At 41.9% G+C, this 18,439-nt stretch overlaps 1 protein-coding gene and 1 long non-coding RNA gene across 10 annotated transcripts in view; one reads left to right on the top strand and one right to left on the bottom strand.

Moving 5' to 3' along the window:
- Window positions 1–18,439, bottom strand: part of RBMS3 (RNA binding motif single stranded interacting protein 3) — a gene marked incomplete at its 3' end in the record, with an annotated part of 736,799 nt that overhangs the window by 245,607 nt on the left and 472,753 nt on the right. For all 9 annotated transcript variants that reach the window (XM_083468279.1, XM_083468278.1, XM_083468277.1 and 6 more), the window contains one exon: window positions 13,638–13,729. In XM_083468279.1, coding sequence (XP_083324405.1) covers window positions 13,638–13,729 — 92 coding nt within the window. The remainder of the gene's footprint in view (window positions 1–13,637; window positions 13,730–18,439) is intronic.
- Window positions 1–18,439, top strand: part of LOC310690078 — a 452,048-nt gene that overhangs the window by 373,746 nt on the left and 59,863 nt on the right. The window lies entirely within an intron of this gene.

Below are 18,439 nucleotides of genomic sequence, written 5' to 3'. Positions count from 1 at the left end.
AACCATGGTTGCTGCCCAGATGTTAGTGGGGGTGAAATTGCACCCCAGTTCTTAGCAGTGACCTAAGGTATAAGGAAGGGACGTTGGTGGCGCTGTGGGTTAAACCACAGAGCCTAGGACTTGCTGATCAGAAGGTCGGCGGTTCGAATTCCCGCGACGGGGTGAGCTCCCGTTGCTCGGTCCCTGCTCCTGCCAACCTAGTAGTTCAAAAGCACGTCAAAGTGCAAGTAGATACGGTAAATAGCTACCTCTCCAGCGGGAAGGTAAACGGCGTTCCCATGCGCTGCTCTGGTTCGCTAGAAGCGGCTTAGTCATGCTGGCCACATGACCCGGAAGCTGTACGCCGGCTCCCTTGGCCAATAAAGCGAGATGAGCGCCGCAACCCCAGAGTCCGCCACGACTGGACCTAATGGTCAGGGGTCCCTTTACCTTTAAGGTATAAGTCACTGGCTGGTGGTGAGAAGGAAGGTTTTCAAGGCTTGCAGAACCTGAAAGGTAGGCAGGCAGGCAATGTTGGAGAGCAGAGTTTGATTTCAAACCCTGAGCTACCATACTGTGCAAGTTGGAGGCTAACCAGCAAAGCGTAGACCAGGCTTCCTCAACCTCAGGCCTCCAGGTGTTTTGAGACTATAGTTCCCATCATCCCTGACCACTGGTCCTGCTAACTAGGGATCATGGGAGTTGTAGGCCAAAAACATCTGGAGGGCCGAGATTGAGGAAGCCTGGTCTAGACCAGAGGGCAGGTACTATGAAGCACTGGTGCTAGTCAGAGGCTTACTGAAGGCTTCATACACAGGCATTATGTGTCCTGGTTCCCACCTCCATGGAGATCAGGGAGTTACAGGGGCAGTGTTCTGCTTCTGAGACCACACTCTGCTAAGCCAGAGGTTCACTGCCTCTGTAATTGGGGAAGTAGAGCAGGATATTCAGAGCTGTGGGAGACATCATTCATGAGTACTGAGTGGAAAGAAGGAGAAAGGAATTGACAACACACAGCTCTTTGGGTTTCTTTCTGCTCTTCATTTGCTGCAATGGCGGACATGTCCTATTTTATAGAGGATGGTCTTCTATCTGAACGGCTGTCTTCTCATCGAAGGGGTCATTTCTCTGAAGGGGGATTGAGACCAAGTGCAGTTTAAAGACAGCAAACCATAAAAAGGGAGCACTGGGACTCTGAAGCTGCCCATCAATAGAACCTGGACAGAAGCAGGTGAATAGGTCACTTGCTCACAGTCTTCCCCACTATGCAATATAGTTTGTATTTTTATCTAAATTATAGCAATTATATCTCAAAGTGTGCCCTTACATATAAATTATCACATACACATTTTATGAGCATCCTCTTTTTGTCCTTTCATTTTGGCGACACATAAGTGGCCACACTAAGTCCAGGGCTATGACAGTCTTCCTGATTCCTCTCGTGGCCAGAAGTGTTCAACAAACTTAATCTCTTTCTTGCCTTGCCAAGGTCCCAGGTTCTGGACCTGCAGCTGCCTTGAATCCTGACATGTAGACAAACATGCACACAGGCGATATATAATTTTTGCTTATTGACCTATCAGACATTTACTGATTTCCCCTCTGCAACTAAAGCTACTTAGCAAGGGAGTATTGCAATGCCTTTTCTAACAGACACCTATGGGGAAAAAATTACTGACCAGCTCTAGATATAATGACACAGCATTTTTTAAAAATGCTAGCTTCTGCTCTGCACAAATGCAATGCGCTGAACTTAAATTATTACCAAAGAGTGGGCTGCAGTGTCCTTGGCGATTTAAGGCATGCTTTCCAAGGCTGGAACGAACACACGCCGCAATCTGAGCACCGGGTTCTTACACTTCATAGCTGCGGTTGAACAACTCACACATGTGGAGTTTAGAGTTTCCTCAGCACGAAAGGAAAATAGGCATCGCTCTGCAATGCTTAACTCATTTGCCGGATTCGTATTTCCTGTTTGCCACATATAAAAGGTTTGAAAGCCATGCACAACATTTTCCAAAATACCGCGTTGTCTAAGCACTCCAAAGTGAGTGCCCTGTTTTCTCCAGCTGACGTACTGCTCATTTCTGTAATATAATGTTTTACCGAACTAGAGCTGGGAAACAGTAAAAAATAATAATTTATGATTAAGTCTGATGCCATCTCAGCTAGTGTTACACTACATAAAGTGATCCTAATTCTCCTGCAATGCATATCAAAGTAGGGCCAAGGGAATTCACAGGAGCCATCAAAGCAGCATAGAACAGATTTCATATGAATACATTATCACATGACTTGCTGGTTATCTCTTCTGGCTCAGTTTCCTGGGAAATTTTTCATAGTCAAGAAATCTGTCATACTTATTCATGAATCGTCTTGTTTTATAAAATGAACTCATTCATTCTCTTATTTTCCTAGCCCATCCAGTGCATTGCATCATGGCAGGCACTGAAACACAGGAAAACCGCTTAGCCAACTCAACGAAGAATTCTCACTGTTGACTCTTCCCCAAATGCACCAGTCTCTTTCCACAACTCCTGGATTCTGTCTTCACTCCACCTGCTCTCTGCCAGATTCTAGACTACCCCAGTTCTCACGCAGAGAGCGGTATTAAATCAAGAGTTAAATAAATGCTATTAAATACTGGAAACAATTTTACTTATTTATCTGATAGTTTTTCATCCCGACTTTTAGAAACAAATCGACCATTACATTTTTGCAAAGCAAACCCAAATGGGGCAGATGATCAGTGGATTCACCACCACATCTAAAGTACTGATGATTGGTGGCTGTCAGGGTAAAGATGGTAAAGGTGACCGCTGGCATGATTGATGTGCTTGAAGACAGGGTCCCATTAAACTTTGAATCCTGAAGAACATACCATCTTATTAGGAAGCATTCTGTGCTCTATCGGCCAGAGGAGAAGTACCAGCGACAGCTTCCTGACTGCCTGGGCAAGGCTCATACATACATACATACATACATACATACTTTTCAAGTTTATACATTTCACAAATCTTATGCATTTCAGAAATTTTACACTTATTTTGACATTTCAAAACTTGACTTCCACCCCCTCTTTTTTGTAGTTCCTTAAATTTATTTTTTAATATCTTCTGCACATCCAAATTAATTTGCTCATTTATTCATCTTCTTTCAATATATACTCTTATAAAACTGCAGGTTGTTACAATAATCCTGCCAATGTTTTTATCTGTTTATAATTTATCTGTAAATATCCGTTTCCATTCTTTGATAATAAAAAAATATTGCTATCTTGATTTCTTATTCTTCCAGTAAGTTTTGCCTTTTCCACAGATTTCATAAGTTTTTGTATCCATTCTTCCTTTACTGGGACTTCTGCTTCTTTCAGTCTTGCAGCAAGCAACGTTCTTGCTGCTGTAGTACCACACATGAATAAGTTTTAATACATTTTAGGTAATTCTGGCCCTATAATTCTCAAAAGAAAAGCTTTTTAAAATTATTTTACGAATGTTATTTTAAACACCCTTTTCATATCATTATACAGTGGTACCTCCGGTTGTGGACAGGATCCGTTCCGGAGCTCCGGTCGGATCCCGAGCTCCGGTCGGATCCCGAGGTTTTCGCAATGGGAGGTGCCTGTTCTGCGAATGTGCGTGGTGCGGTAAAGCATTTCTGCGCATGCACATGAGGCAAAACCCAGAAAAATACTTCCGGGTTTGCCGTGAGCGTAACCCAAAGGATATGTATCCAGAGGTACATGCAACTAGAGGTACCAATGTAATTTATATCATTTCCCAGTAAGCCTTAACGTTACTACAAGACAAAGCTTACTACAGGCAACGCTCAGCCTGCAGTGGATTGCTCCTACCCAACACACACCAGTGGTGTTGCCTCCATGCTGGTCAGCAGAGTCCTCAACATGGGGGATGGGGTTATAAACTTAAGAGTTGTATCTAATGCTGCTGTTCTGATTGTGCAGCAGATGTCCACTTGTGCAACAGAAATCCCCCCGTCTCACTCTTGCAGCCCCTTGCACACCCTCAAAATCTGTTGCAGAGCGTTAGAGCAGTGTTCCCCAACCTTGGGCCTCCAGCTGTTTTTGGACTACAACTCCCATCATCCCTCGCTAGCAAGACCAGTGGTCAAGGATAATGGGAATTGTAGTCCAAAAACAGCTGGAGGCCCAAGGTTGGGGAACACTGTGTTAGAGGACCCACTGGAGCAGATGTTGGGGGTTTACAGGAAGGGGAGAGAAAGTGGGTGCCCTGTTGCCCAAACATAATACTACTTGTACATCACTAGATACAACTTGATTAAAAAAAAAAAATACTTACAAAATAAAACCTATTAGTGGCTTGTTTTTGATCAGGCATAGGCAAACTCGGCCCTCCAGATGTTTTGGGACTACAATCCCTATCATCCCTGACCACTGGTCCTGTTAGCTAGGGATGATGGGAGTTGTAGTCCCAAAACAGCTGGAGGGCCGAGTTTGCCTATGCCTGTTTTCAATCATTGTTCCTGATATAGCTCATAGATCGCCATCCTTATTTTCTGTTGAATTTTTCATGACTGTATATTGTATTCTAGCCAGTCAAATATATTTATCTGAGGTTATCCTTTTAGCCATTCAAAGTGTTTTTCATTGATTATCCAACTGAGCAGCTCTACTTATCAGTCCTGTAGCCGGTGTACAGCCGGTTGGAAAACAGTTATTTATTTATTAAATTTGTTGCCACATTGTGCATGGCTTACACAGCACCTTGGTGTTCCTGTGAAGTAGGTTTAAACACAGTCTGAGGATAAATACCCAGTGAAAAAACTGTCAAGTGCCTGGGCACTGACGCAGAAGGAAGTTGACTGGAGGTCAGGAATGGGAAATTTCAAACAAATCAGGCTTGCTTAAAAGTCTTCTTCCTCTGAAAAGTATGACAGAGCCATCACCGACTTTAACTGCAACAACTCTGGGAAAACTATTTTAAAAAAATGAAATAAAAACTACATGAAATTTTGTGTGTGTAACCACTGAAGACTAACACAAAGCCGTCAATGCAAGCTGTTCTGCATATTGCCTTCAACTCTTTCATGAACAGTACTTTTGATTGAGTGATGGTAACTGAAAATAGCTCCTCTGAGGCTTTCGTGCCAAAAATTAATTTGACTGATGTTTATCTGATGTGGTATTATAAGGAGCTTCTATACCTTATTAGGTTTTTTTGGTCCAATACCAAAAAGTTTGGGTAAGGCTGTGATGTACATTGATTCATTACACAAATGCTTCCTGTCTGTGTTGCGTTGTGTTAGTGGACTTACGCACGGTAACTTAAAGTGAGTTGTTTTTTTTTATAAAAAAAATCCTAATAGACATATATTAATATTTTAATGATTGTCATTATTGCATTATTAAAATGAACATCCCAAAAGTGTTACACAAGGGCTTTCCACCTTCTCATGTCGCCTGACCTTGGTTTCCTTACATGGCGGCCGGAAACATTAATTATTTAGCCTTACTTTTTTTAACGTTCTAAAGTTTCATCATAAACAGCTGCTTAGCTCCTGGGAGGCCTCTTTTGGAGGAGAACAGGAGGATTTGAAGCAAAATAGCAGCCTAAGCAAGCAGCAGAGAGAGAGGAATCCTTTTGTAAAGTGGATGGTACCTTCCTTTTGCTGTCATCCCTGAAGATCCATTGCAAGTTAATTAGGAATTATTATTGAGACAGTACATCTCAAGCCTAAGTATAAGTACTGTTTGAGACAGTTAATGTTTTCACGAGGTGGACAGATTTTTATACTGTGTTTTTGTGTGCAAACATTCTATATAGCAATTGGATAGGAAGCTATACTTCTAACAGATGTCGAGTTCCTCATCAAACACTCTGGAATGTCGTCAGCCTCGTTACAAAAGTATTCTGAACAATTTCCATGCTGCTTAAGTCTCCAAAGTTTCCATGGAGGTCTTACTTGGTCTTTATGGTGTAAATGATGAAAACAATTTTACTGAAGCCTTACTACGGCTCTTAATGAATGCTTTGCTTTAGAGAAAAATGAGATAATTAGGAAGATTAAAATAGCAACTCTGAAGTTTCAACGCCGAACGATTCAGATTTGTTATCCTGCTGCGATATCGTAAAAAGTGGCCAAGGGTGACAGAGTCAAAAGAACTGGTGTTTGAACACACACACCCATCACCCAAAATGGGATCTAGGATGCCGGGGTTTATTTATTTCAACTAAATAATAATAATTGACATCAAGTGCAAAGCTAAGTAGCCTTTAGATGGTAGTAATTACGTAGTAATTATCAAGAAGTTATTCATAAAAAGAGTGGGAGGGAGTGTTGCAAACTGAAAACCATGATCGTGACTGCAGAGCTCAAAGTTTTCTATGCAATTTGGCCCTGGTTTCTTATATCATGCGTGATTATATAAATTTATTTCTTAGATTTCTTTCCCGTCTCTCCCCCCCCCCCCACAAGGCATCAGTCTACATGGTTCTATCACCTCCTCATTTAATCCCCATAATGACTCTGTGACGTAGGTTAGGCAGTGATTGGTCCAAGGTCACCCCGGGAGCATCATAGCTGAGTAGGGATTTGAATGCTGATCTCCCAAGGTCCATGTTTGACACTCTAACCATGATGGCAGAGATGGAATTCCATCTACACATGTTGTCATGTACGTACTGCTGTGAGCTTCTCAAAATGATCTATAATACATTGCTGAGGAAAGGTTTCTGGAAGCAAAGTAGAAACAACTGGATACCTCTCCTAGGAAAATGTCAGTATTTAATATTAAGCATCTAGTTTAAAGAACCAATATTTGGGCTAGGCAAGAAACAACACCAACCTATCAGTGCTAAATGAAGAAAATTGGCTGACCAGATAAATTTGGGAACATCATTCGGCTCCTCCATGATAATATGACCTCAACAATCGCAGATAACAATAGCTCTCAAAGTGAACCATTCACAGTGGGATCAGGTGTTAAACAGGGTTGTGCTATTGACCCAACTCTATTCATTATTTTCATTGCCATGATCCTACACTTTGTCGAAGGGAAACTCCCTAACGGAGTGGAAATCATATATCGAACAGATGGAAAGCTCTTCAATCTGAGCAGGCTGAAACCAAAGAGTAAGGTTATCGTAACTTCCGTCACAGAGCTTCAGTATGCTGATGACAACATAGTGTGTGCATGCTCAGAGGATGACCTCCAAACCATCCTAAATATCTTCTCAGAAGCTTACAAAAAGCTTGGCCTATCACTCAACATCCAAAAAACCAAAGTGCTGCACCAACAAGCACAAAATAACCCCTCTGCAGCGCCACAAATCCAACTTAATGGTGTAATGTTGGAAAATGTTGATAATTTCTCCTACCTGGGCAGTTATCTTTCCACAAGAGCTGACATTGATGCCAAAATCCAGCATCGCCTGAGCTCTGCAAGTGCGGCTTTCTCTCAATTGAAGTGCAGAGTGTTTTAGGACCAGGACATTCGCAGGGAAACCAAAATGCTTGTTTACAAAGCTATTGTACTACCAACCTTACTGTATGCTTGTGAAACATGGACCACTTATAAAAGCCCTCTCCAACTCCTCGAAAGATTCCATCAAAGGTGTCTCCAAAATTTTTTACACATCACTTGGGAAGACAGGCAAACTAATATCAGTGTACTGGAAAAAGCAAAGATCACCAGTGTTGAAGCAATGTTTCTTCAACATCAACTTCATTGGACTGCTCATGTTGTGCGGATGCCTGATTATCGTCTTCCAAAGCAACTACTCTATTCTGAACTTAAAAATGGAAAGTGTAATGCTGGTGGTCAACAAAAGAGGTTTAAAGACTGTCTCAAGGCAATTTTTTAAAAAAATGTAGTATAAGCAACAACAATTGGGAAACACTGGCCTGCAAGCGCTCCAATTGGAGAACAGCCTTTGCCAAAGGTGTCATGGGCTTTGAAGACACTTGAACTCAGGACACAAGGGAGAAACGTGCTAAGATGAAGGCATGCTTGGCAAATCCACACCATGATCAACTCTTGCCCAGAAACCAATGTCCCCACTGTGGAAGGACGTGTGGGTCCAGAATTGGCCTCCACAGTCACTTACAGACTCATTGTTAAAACCATGTTTATGGAAGACAATCTTACTCGGCTACGAGTGATTGCCAAAGAAGAAGAAGATTTGGGGCTAGGCAAGAAACAACAACAACCTATCAATGCTAAATTAATAAAACATTCCTTTAAACAAGATGTAGAAACAATCCACTCTCCTTTATTTTATCCACATCTTCTTGAAAACCTATTTCATGATCTAATATATATATGGCCCTGCCAAGGTCTTTTTCACATTGAGATTCCAAACCATATCTACCCTGTATCTTCAGCTTCAATACAAGAAGATGCATTGAAACCAACAGCTTTCTGTTTGTGGAATCACTGAGGACATTTATCACCATTACCATTATTTCTAATGCTCATGCTATTATTTTTGCTCATGTACCCATAACATAGTCACTCAATCACAAGAAGGTATGAGCAGGATTGGGAGAACACTGCAATTTGTGGAAATGTAAAAAGTCAGTGGGAATGGGGTGGGACAATGAGCTAGTAGCATTTCTACTCAAACTTAAATACCAAGTTTGACCTAGAGGAGTAAGTCATGAAAACTGATTGAAAAGTGTTAGTTAGTCAGTTAGTTACAACAAGATACAGAATAATATCCAGCCTTATGTTTCCTATCCACTGAAAGACAGAATGCAGCATTGATAGCAAACTAGAGTACCACTGATACCTGGGTGTTATGACCTCCTCACAGGTACTGGGTTCAAGTGACAGAAACTCCTGCTCATTCCCCTGAGTGGCTTTGGACTTCTTCCCAAACACTGTGCTCTGTTGCTGTGGTTTTGCAAACGCTAAAAACATTATTAGCTTAAAACAGCTTTTCTAGCTGCCACAACAAACTGTAGCAGCAAACCAGGTACTCTCCTTACCACCTTGCCCAGAAGACCTCACTCTGAAGAAGGCCTTTCCCATAATGTGGCAAAGTGAGGCAGGCCATTTCTGACGCCACCAAAGCAACAGTAAAAAGAGAAGAAAAAAAGGAAAGGAAAAATAAATAAGGGGGCATGAGCAGGAGTGGGGCAAAGATTGGCAGGAAGAGGAACAGCAGCAGGACAGCAGCAGAGCAGCCACCCACCTCAGGCGGCACAATCGCTTGTGCCACGGCCACAAATCTTGAGCTGGCTTTCAATACCCCAATCCACTTGTCTCAAATGCCTGCATGTGCATAGTTGTGGTTTCAACAGTGGAGAACAAAAGATGAGATAAGCACAGGGCAAAAGAGGAGCAAGTGGAGAACTACTGAAGAGAACCGCTTAGCTTTTGTCAGGAACTCTGGGTTCAGTAACCCAAAGGCACTTCACCTCTCTTCCGATATATCTCCACTTCACCCTTATTCAGGTACAACCTCAACTTTAATCCTCTTCTCGTTCACCATTTTTGTCCCATTTTTTTGAAATGCAGATAATGCTTGCTGCAGCCTGCTTCACAGTGACCTTTGGAGACTTAATTAATATTGGAAGTATGTAATGTGAGATTCTCAGGTGAAGGAACTACAGGAATTCCAAATTGCATCAATATTTCATGCTTTCCGCATTGAGATTCCGATCTTGGCTGGCATAATCATTCAGCTAATTCACCCTTATGGCTCATTTCCATAAGCAGCCTCAGAAAAAAGTTTCAAAACTTCTCTGGCAAAAAAGATTCATCGGAAACAAAATCGCCCTCTTTCGAAAAAGTTGTCAGGAAAGGTAAATCAATTGGCAGGTGTCAGTTTTCAGAGGGTGTCTACTCCAGCCACATTTGTCCAGCTGTTGCCATTTCTATGAAGTACTGCCCATCATTTGTGGGCAATGTCAGTGCATTATGTGATATGGGAACCCCCCCTCATTATATAGTGATATGCTGTGCAGGGTATATAGCTGAAGACATTTTTTTAAAAAAAGAAGGATTTACCTGATGGATGACCCACTCACTTATGGGGCAGGAAATGGGTTTTGGTTGTTGTTTTTTTAAAAGAATTTGTAAATAAGGTTTTATTGCCTTTAGAGTTTACTGAAATTATTTTATTGTTTTTTGAACTTGTGTTTTATTCTGGAGGGTTTAAATCTTGCACACGGCTTCAATGTATTAATTGTTGTTGTTAAAATATGTATACCACCCTTTATCTGAAGATCCCTGGGTAGTTCACAACAGAAAAATACAAAGTGGTCTATGAATACGATACAAAGCAATCTATGAATTTGTTAAATAAGTGGGGGGGGGGAGTTGAAATCTCCGCCTCAGGTTACAGGGCAGGGGATCAGTGTGAAGCAATTCATTATGCAAGTTATCTAGTCAAATGGCAGGTTTATACTGTAAATTACACACACACACACACACACACACACACACACACACACACACATTCTACCATGCCCATCTGGCTGGGTTTCCCCAGCCACTCTGGGAGGCTTTCAACAGAACATTAAAAACAGAATAAAACTTCAAACATTAAAAACTTCCCTAAACAGGGCAGATAAAAGTTCAGATCTTAAAGAACTAATGTCAACTTGTAGAAGGGCCTGCATATTCCAAAATCTCTCATATTGGGCCCTCATGCTTCCATGAATACAAATCAAATCAAATATTTATTATTGTGGTCAATGGCCAGCACCAAAGAACAAAACAAGAAGCACATAAACACATTATCCGAATGTGTGTAATAGAGAATAATAATAATAACAACAACAACAGAACAAGACAGAGTGAAATAAGTGGGGCATCAACAACATGTCACCAACTCCAAAGAAGAAAATGACAAAATGTCTGGAATCGATCCCTGATGGGCTTCCATAAATACTGTTTGTTTGAAAATTACAATCTGTTCAAAATTTGGACAGAAACTTCTAGCTCTTCAGATGTTCTTTGGACAGAAAACAAATTGCAGCACAACACTTCCTACTAAGGATGAATTTACATGTTTATATTTACAGAGGTTTCTAACCACAAGACTACAGAGCTCCGAAATCTTTTGTGCTTGCTCCTAGTTGAGCGCATTGGAAGCATCCCTATGGAAAAACCATGAATTTGAGGTATTTAGAACAATTTCATTATCTGAACTCCATGGTTGCATCTCACGGTCCATTTGTACATAATAGGCACAACTGACATCAAAGAGTTTAACTAAAAACATTTTGGGGGAAAGGCAAGATAGAAATTGAATATATAACACAACAATTTATTTAGATGACTTATATACCACCATTAACATATGTCAATTTACACCAAGGTCAAACAACACCCATACCCATATATAAATGTACTAAAATCCATAAAATGACATGATCATTAAAATGCAAAGCACAACGACTCATAACAATTTAACTAGGTAGCAGTTTATTAAGCGCAGCAGCAAATGAAACCTTTCTTTCTAGTCAGGTGTCTCTTCCAAATGCCTGTTGAAAAAGATGTGTTTACAAACCACCCCAAACTATATAAAGATGTGGCCAGACACACCTAAGAAGGGAAGGGTTCTGTATGTGAGGAGCCAACACTAAGAAGTCTCTTCCCAGGACCTCCACACCACACACATCAACCTGTGTAGGGCCTCAACTGCTGATCTTAAAGCATAGGCAGTTCGATATGAAGGAAAGTGTTTTTCCAGTATTTGGGTCCCCTACTTCTTAGGTCTTTAAATGTTAAAGTAAGCACCTTCAATTGGTCCCAGAAAAGAATTTGCAACCAATGCAGACGCTTCCAAATAGCCATATGCTTGTGGCTGGCTGCCCCTGTCAGCTGTGATTCGCACTAGTTGCAATTTCTGGTCCATATTCAAGGAGAGCCCCAGGTAGAATTCATTATAATGGTCTAACGTGGAGGTTACCAAAACACAAGTAACCATAGCCATGGTTACACAGAATGTGGCACAGACAAATGCACACCATTTCATTAGACTGAGGGTGGATTCTAGTTTTTCCCTCCATAATCAATCAATCTCTTCTTCTTGGACACCAGAAGGTGCCCAGAGCAACTACCAATAATACTGAAATACAATGCAAAGAAGATAAAAACAACAATTAAAATCTTATCAACCATCAACAGCAATCTTTAAACCACAATGAAGTGCATGGTAAACTCTCTGCTAAATTGAGCAACGAACCACAGTCTGGTGAAATGCAAGCATTTAACATGACACCTAAATGTCAGCAATATGGGGGACAACCAGGAGACAGTTGCATAGACAGAGGGGCCACCACTGAGAGGCCTCTGCCTCGTGTTACCACTGCATGGACTTTGTCCACTGCCGGCTCCACAAGCATGACCTCCCATGCAGATCTTAAAGCACTAGCGAGAAGGTCATGGGGGATTTATCTTATATATTTGCTTATCTTTATTTAAAGCATTTGCATATCACCTTTCATCTAAGCAATCTCAGAATGGCAAGCAATAGGTATACATAATGAATTATTCATATGCAATAAAACCATACCGTTCGGCAGAATATGAGGTGGCAGCTAGAAAACGCACAGCAGGCTGAGAGAATAAGGAAAATAAATTGCCTGGGGAAACAGAAGTGTCCCAGAACCTGGCACAGCCAGATCATTTGAGATCCCCATTAAAAGGAGGTTGCTAAAAAATAATTTAATCTGCAATGGGCTCTACAATCAATACACGGTCGCCAAAGTTCCTCATGCGTGCAAAAACCAGGCAATCTGTGTGTCCCTGCTGCATTTCGCCAAGCCAAGATTCTCTGCTGGAGAACCAAGACATGCAACTCTATAATGCGTATTTGTCTTCTGGGGTATCCAGCAGGTGCACTCGCTGGATCCATCAATTGTTCGATACTGCATGCAACCTCTCATGGCCAAAGGGAAGCCCCTTATGATCTCAACGTCTGCATATGCTTTGCAGCTTCAGCCAAGGGCACTGCCTCCAGCAACTTTTTCCCCATAAGCCATCTCAGGTTTATGCAGAATGGTGCAAGGCTTGACCGAGCCCCAAAGTATTGAGGCTGTGCAGTAACCATGCACCAACTAGCCAGCCCTGGAACACACATTCCACCTCTCCACTGCCATATTTAGGGCCTGGATGTCAGTGCTCTTCCCATCTCAAGCATATTATTATTACTATTATTATTGTTATTATTATTATTAGCATACCACCCTATACTAGTAGATCTCAGGGTGCTTCGCAATATAAAATCACAATATAAACAAAACCAGAAAATGCACCATAAAAACAAAGACAACCTAATAATCCCCCTTTCCATGTTTTTAAAGGGCATTGGATGTCAATCAGCCAAAGAGGAAAGTTTTCACCCGGAACCTAAAGGTGTATTAACCTTGTCTTATGAAGTTCCTTGAAGGATGGCAGGAGAGTGTTATGGAACTTAAGGGCACCACATTTCAAGACCCGGGCAAATCACAGGCATCATATACATTGGCAAGCCAACAGACAAAAGAAGATGAAGAAGAAATCAGTAGAGTCAGAAGACAAACTTGTGTTGAGTAATAAAACAAGATTGCAAGAAATCCTGATTTAGAAAACAGCAAGGAAATGGAACAATCCCACAAAATTATTACTGCAGAGAGTAATACACAACATTACAAGGTTAAGAATGCCCTCTCATTGATCTTACCTTTGCCATTTGCGCTTGAACTCCATTTGCTTTAAGAGATGCTACTGCCTTCTGTGCTGCTGCTGGGCTGTCAAAATCTACAAAACCATAACCTTTAGGGGGGGAAATACAGAAGTATTCATTAATACCTTCAAAGAACATCCAACTTTTTAAACAACTTCTCTCTTATCAACAATGGCTTCCATGTTAGCCCTGCTTCCTCTATCTACCAAATGACATTTCTGAGACCATGAGACAGAAAGGAGTCGGCAGCCACCCCACAGTGCCCTATGTTTTCTTTTTCCAGGACACTTCCTCTTTTTCATGGATATGTAAAATGAGAGTCGTCATAGCGATCCATAGTTAAAAGTATAATTCGGAAAAGGTGTTCTCCTTTTTGCTCTTCAAAAGATGGCAGCCATAGCTAGATCCAGTTCCATGGCCTGCTGAATTACTACTCCCTGAATTTCAGAACTAAGAACTAGTCCCCACACTTGATTTTTCCTCTTCCCTCCCCTCCCATTCCCATTTCCTTTTGTGCCACATCTTTTAGACTGTAAGATTATAGTCTAATTAGATTATTTCTAATCTCTGCAGTCTGCTCTGGGAGTCTTTTTTGACTGAAGGGTAGGGTAAAAATACTTCTATATAAACAAACAGTTTTTTCACCTCCATCTCATCATCTTCTCTTTCCATGGTTCATTTTACATATTATAAATCCCTGCATATTTTACAAAAACTAAACCATTTAATATTTCACTGTTGCATCCATCAAAACTTATTTAAACTGTTGGATTTATCTTAATGCTGCCAACGTTTTCAGGTGTACACAGTTTCCCCCCAATATATTCAATGAACGTTTTCCAATCTTCTCTAAACTTATGCTCTTCTTGTTCTCTTAAGTCTGTAAACTGCGCATATTCTGCCAGCTTAAGTTGCCATTCTTCTTTGCTTGGGACCTCGCTTGTTTTCCATTTTTGGCCTAACAAAACATGGGCCGCAGTAGTAGCATCAGTGCTTTTTTCTGGGGGGACCCAGGGGTACGCATACCCCTAAACATGTTGTGAATCTTTGTACTTTTGTCCATTTACTGTATTCATTTTTCCAGATTTGAACTTTAAAATGGTGATTTTCTTGAGTCAAAATGAGAGTACCCCTAAACATTTTTTTAAGAGGGAAAAAAAGCCCTGAGTAGCATACATAAATAATCTTTTTTGACACCTGGGAATTTCAGTCTGAATTATCCCCTTTGGATAAGTACTTTTGGAAAAGTACTTTTAAGCATTTTTTCAGTTCATTATGGATTATTTCCCAATACTCTTTTACCCTTTTACAAGCCCACCAAATGTGAAAGAACGTTCCTTCAACCTCTTTGCATGACTTTCCCTATCACCTCAAAACTGAGGTAAAGGTAAATGTACCCCTGACTGTTAAGTCCAGTCATGGACGACTCTAGGGTTGTGCGCTAATCTCGCTCTATAGGCCGAGGGAGCCGGCGTTTGTCCGCAGACAGTTTCCGGGTCATGTGGCCAGAGCGAACCAGAGCAGTGCATGGAAACGCCGTTTACCATCCCACCGGAGTGGTACCTATTTATCTACTTTGCATTTTGACGTGCTTTCGAACGTTTTTGACGTGCTTTTTGAATGTGCTAGGTGGACAGGAGCTAGGCTCAGTGGTTTAGACCACAGCGTATCTCATATTTACTACATGAATCTGCTTGTGAATATTAACAATGAACCTCTAGGAAACAATTTCTGACGTTCCACCATTCCCCTCTCGTCAGCCATGGAAAACTACATTTCTTCTTTGGTGAACATGGCACTAATTTCAAAGTTGTCTTAGTTTAATGATGCACCCAAGAAGCATTGCATTCAAACCTATTTTGGACCTTTAATACACATTGTATGTTTTTGGAATATATGTAACATGTCTCTCAGAGAAAAGCCACAGCTTTACCCTTTCCCTCCCCTTAATCCTTGCTGCAATCCATATAGCAGACACCAACTTGCCTGAAAGCTATAATAATATTAGCACTAGAATGCTGATAGCTTAACAGCTTTCAGGCAGACATCTCCATTTACTGGGTCAATATGCATTAATACAGAAGGCAGCCACAAATATGTGGCTACACTGACTGTATTGCATTTTTTACCCAGAAACCTCGTGCATGAATCAGAAGGGGGTAATAGGGAGAGGTATGTAAGCACCCTATTAAAATCCCACAGTCTATCAATATTGAAATCCCAATATAATAAAATGGCATTCCCAACCCTATATTGAAGGTCAGATAGCTTATTCAGGCCTCATCATGGGACTGAAACTGCCTTGGTCGCACTGGTCGATGATCTCCGGTGGGCTAGGGACAAAGATGAGCGCTGTTTCCTGGTTCTGTTGGATCTCTCAGCGGCTTTGATACCATCGAGCATAACATCCTTCTGGACCGTCTGGGGCTGGGAGCTGTGTGTGACACACCACACCCTTTGAGAACCACTGGGGTAACCTTATGGGATCCCACAGGGTATATTACTCTGCAACTAGTCCTTCTGAGTAGATATATGTAGGCCTGCACTGTAAGGCTGAAATCCCAGACTATCTCCCATTTAACACACTGGTACCTACTTCTGTGTAGACATGCACAGGATTGTCTTATAAATGTATACAGTCGTACCTTGGATCCCAAACGCCTTGGTACTCGGACGTTTTGGCTCCCGAACGCCACAAACCTGGAAGTGATTGTTCCGGTTTGCGAACGTTCTTTGGAACCCCAACGTCCGACAGGGCTTCCATGGATTCTGATTGGCCGCAGGAGCTTTGGAAACTGCACTTTGGTTTCCGAACGTTTTGGAAGTCGAACGGACTTCCAGAACGGAGTCCGTTCAACTTCCAAGGTACGACTGTATTATGGAAAGGGCAGGGAGACAGCCAAGGTAAAGTTCTAGCAATCAACACTTGTCCTTGTTCCAACATTCAAAAATTCAGAAGGGGCAAATACTTGTTTTTACATACTGACCACAAAGGGGTCTCTTCCATTCTCTGACTAAGGATTCTTTTTGTTGATCAACTGACACAATAAAGGCACAATGGCTTCTCTAGATATTTTATAATAAATATTATAACAATATTGTGAATGAATAAATATGACAAATATTGGTTATTTGTTCCCAATCATTGTCTATAGAGCCACAGCAGGCGCTATAACTCTCTAGCAGTTTGACTTTGCCCCTGATGGCGCACTCTTCCACAATCTCTCTTGACAGACAGATGCCAACAACATAACAAATAAAACACGTTAAAACACGTTGGGTTTTTTCCTTTAAAAAAGGAACATTAACACACCAAGGGTTTCCGGATCCTTTATTACTGAACAAGTATTAAGAATGAACAGCAGGTCTTCTGGTACAGTACTCTGTTGAAAAGCAATCATCACAGCTGAACTCTTGCAAAGTACAAGTACCTTTAATTAACTTTAAGGCAACTTTGCACAGCAATTTAATCCAGCAGCTCCATTCTTGCAGGGTTTCCTTGATCATCAGAAAGAACAATTCCTATGCAGGGGGTCAGACAGCATGAAGAAGCAGATTCACCATCACATCTACAGCCCCGTCGGCTAGGGTGGAAGGTGTTTGGCGGGGAGTCCCTAAGGCAGCCTTTCTTAACCTTGGGTTGTTCCTGAACTATGACTCCCATCATCCCTGACCACTGTCCATGCTGGCTAGGAATGATGGGAGTTGTAGTCCAGCAACTGGAGGACCAAAGTTGAACACGGCTGCTCTAATGGGATCCGCCTCTGCTGCCTGCCCAGAAATTTCCATTGACTGCTATCCACAATAGTTTCCCACCTGCCAGGTCAAAGCTTGAGACTTTCACTGCTCCAGAGCCTCCATAGAGTTCCCCCCCTGCCACCAGCAGAGAAGCAGCTATGTGCGACCCTAATCCCTCTCCCATTGAGTCAGGATTGCAGTCCTGATAGTCAATGCAACCGTTTATAAAATATCAACGACGGAGAACTTTGACTTTGCAACTGAGATACGCAGTTTTAAGAAATCCCACCTTTGCCCAGGATTTATTGGCCCACTTTATGCGATCAGGAACAAGTTGCAGTGCATCTCAAGCTCACACACTCTCCCTGGCTTCTGCCCCTTTGGTGAGAGCTTCTACACTCAAACCTTGGTTGTCGAATGTAATCCGTTCCAGAAGCCTGTTTGGCTTCTGAAATGTTCGACAACCAAGGATCAGCTTCTGATTGGTTGCAAGAGTTTCCCACACTCAAGCGGAAGCCGCATCAGACGTTCGGCTTCTGAAAAACGTTCAGAAACCGGAGCATTTATTTCCGGGTTTTCGGCGTTCGGGAGCCAAAACGTTCCAAAACAGAGCCATTCGGGAACCAAGGTTTGACTGTACTACTTAAAGAAGCCACAATTCTATGTTACACCCACACTCAGCCCCTACGGTGTGCTTGATAAGATAACTTGAACAACCAGGGATCAGGCTGAGGGGTTCACTGTTATCCCCTCCTGAGTGGAGGAGGAGAGGGGCATTTATTCCCAGTCACCTAAACTCAGGGCTTCTTTTTTCCTAGAAAAAGTGGTGCTGGAATTTGTTGGGGGAGCATCCAGACAAAGTTATTGAGCCCTAACGCTAAAGAGGTACCAGTGAGTTCCGCTTGGAAAAAGCCCTGCCTAACCCACAGATGACTGAACTGAAATGATGTGTGGCAAGCCTTCAGCTTCAATTCCACATCTGCAAAAGGGGGGGGGGGGATAATTTGCACAAGAGAAAGCACAGTAAAAAAAGACTGTACGAGTTGCATTGGAAATTCTTG

This window comes from Podarcis liolepis, assembly GCF_965112155.1.
Source record: "Podarcis liolepis genome assembly, chromosome: 12".
Classification (NCBI taxonomy): domain Eukaryota; kingdom Metazoa; phylum Chordata; class Lepidosauria; order Squamata; family Lacertidae; genus Podarcis; species Podarcis liolepis.
This window is presented reverse-complemented; position numbering and strand designations above follow the sequence as displayed.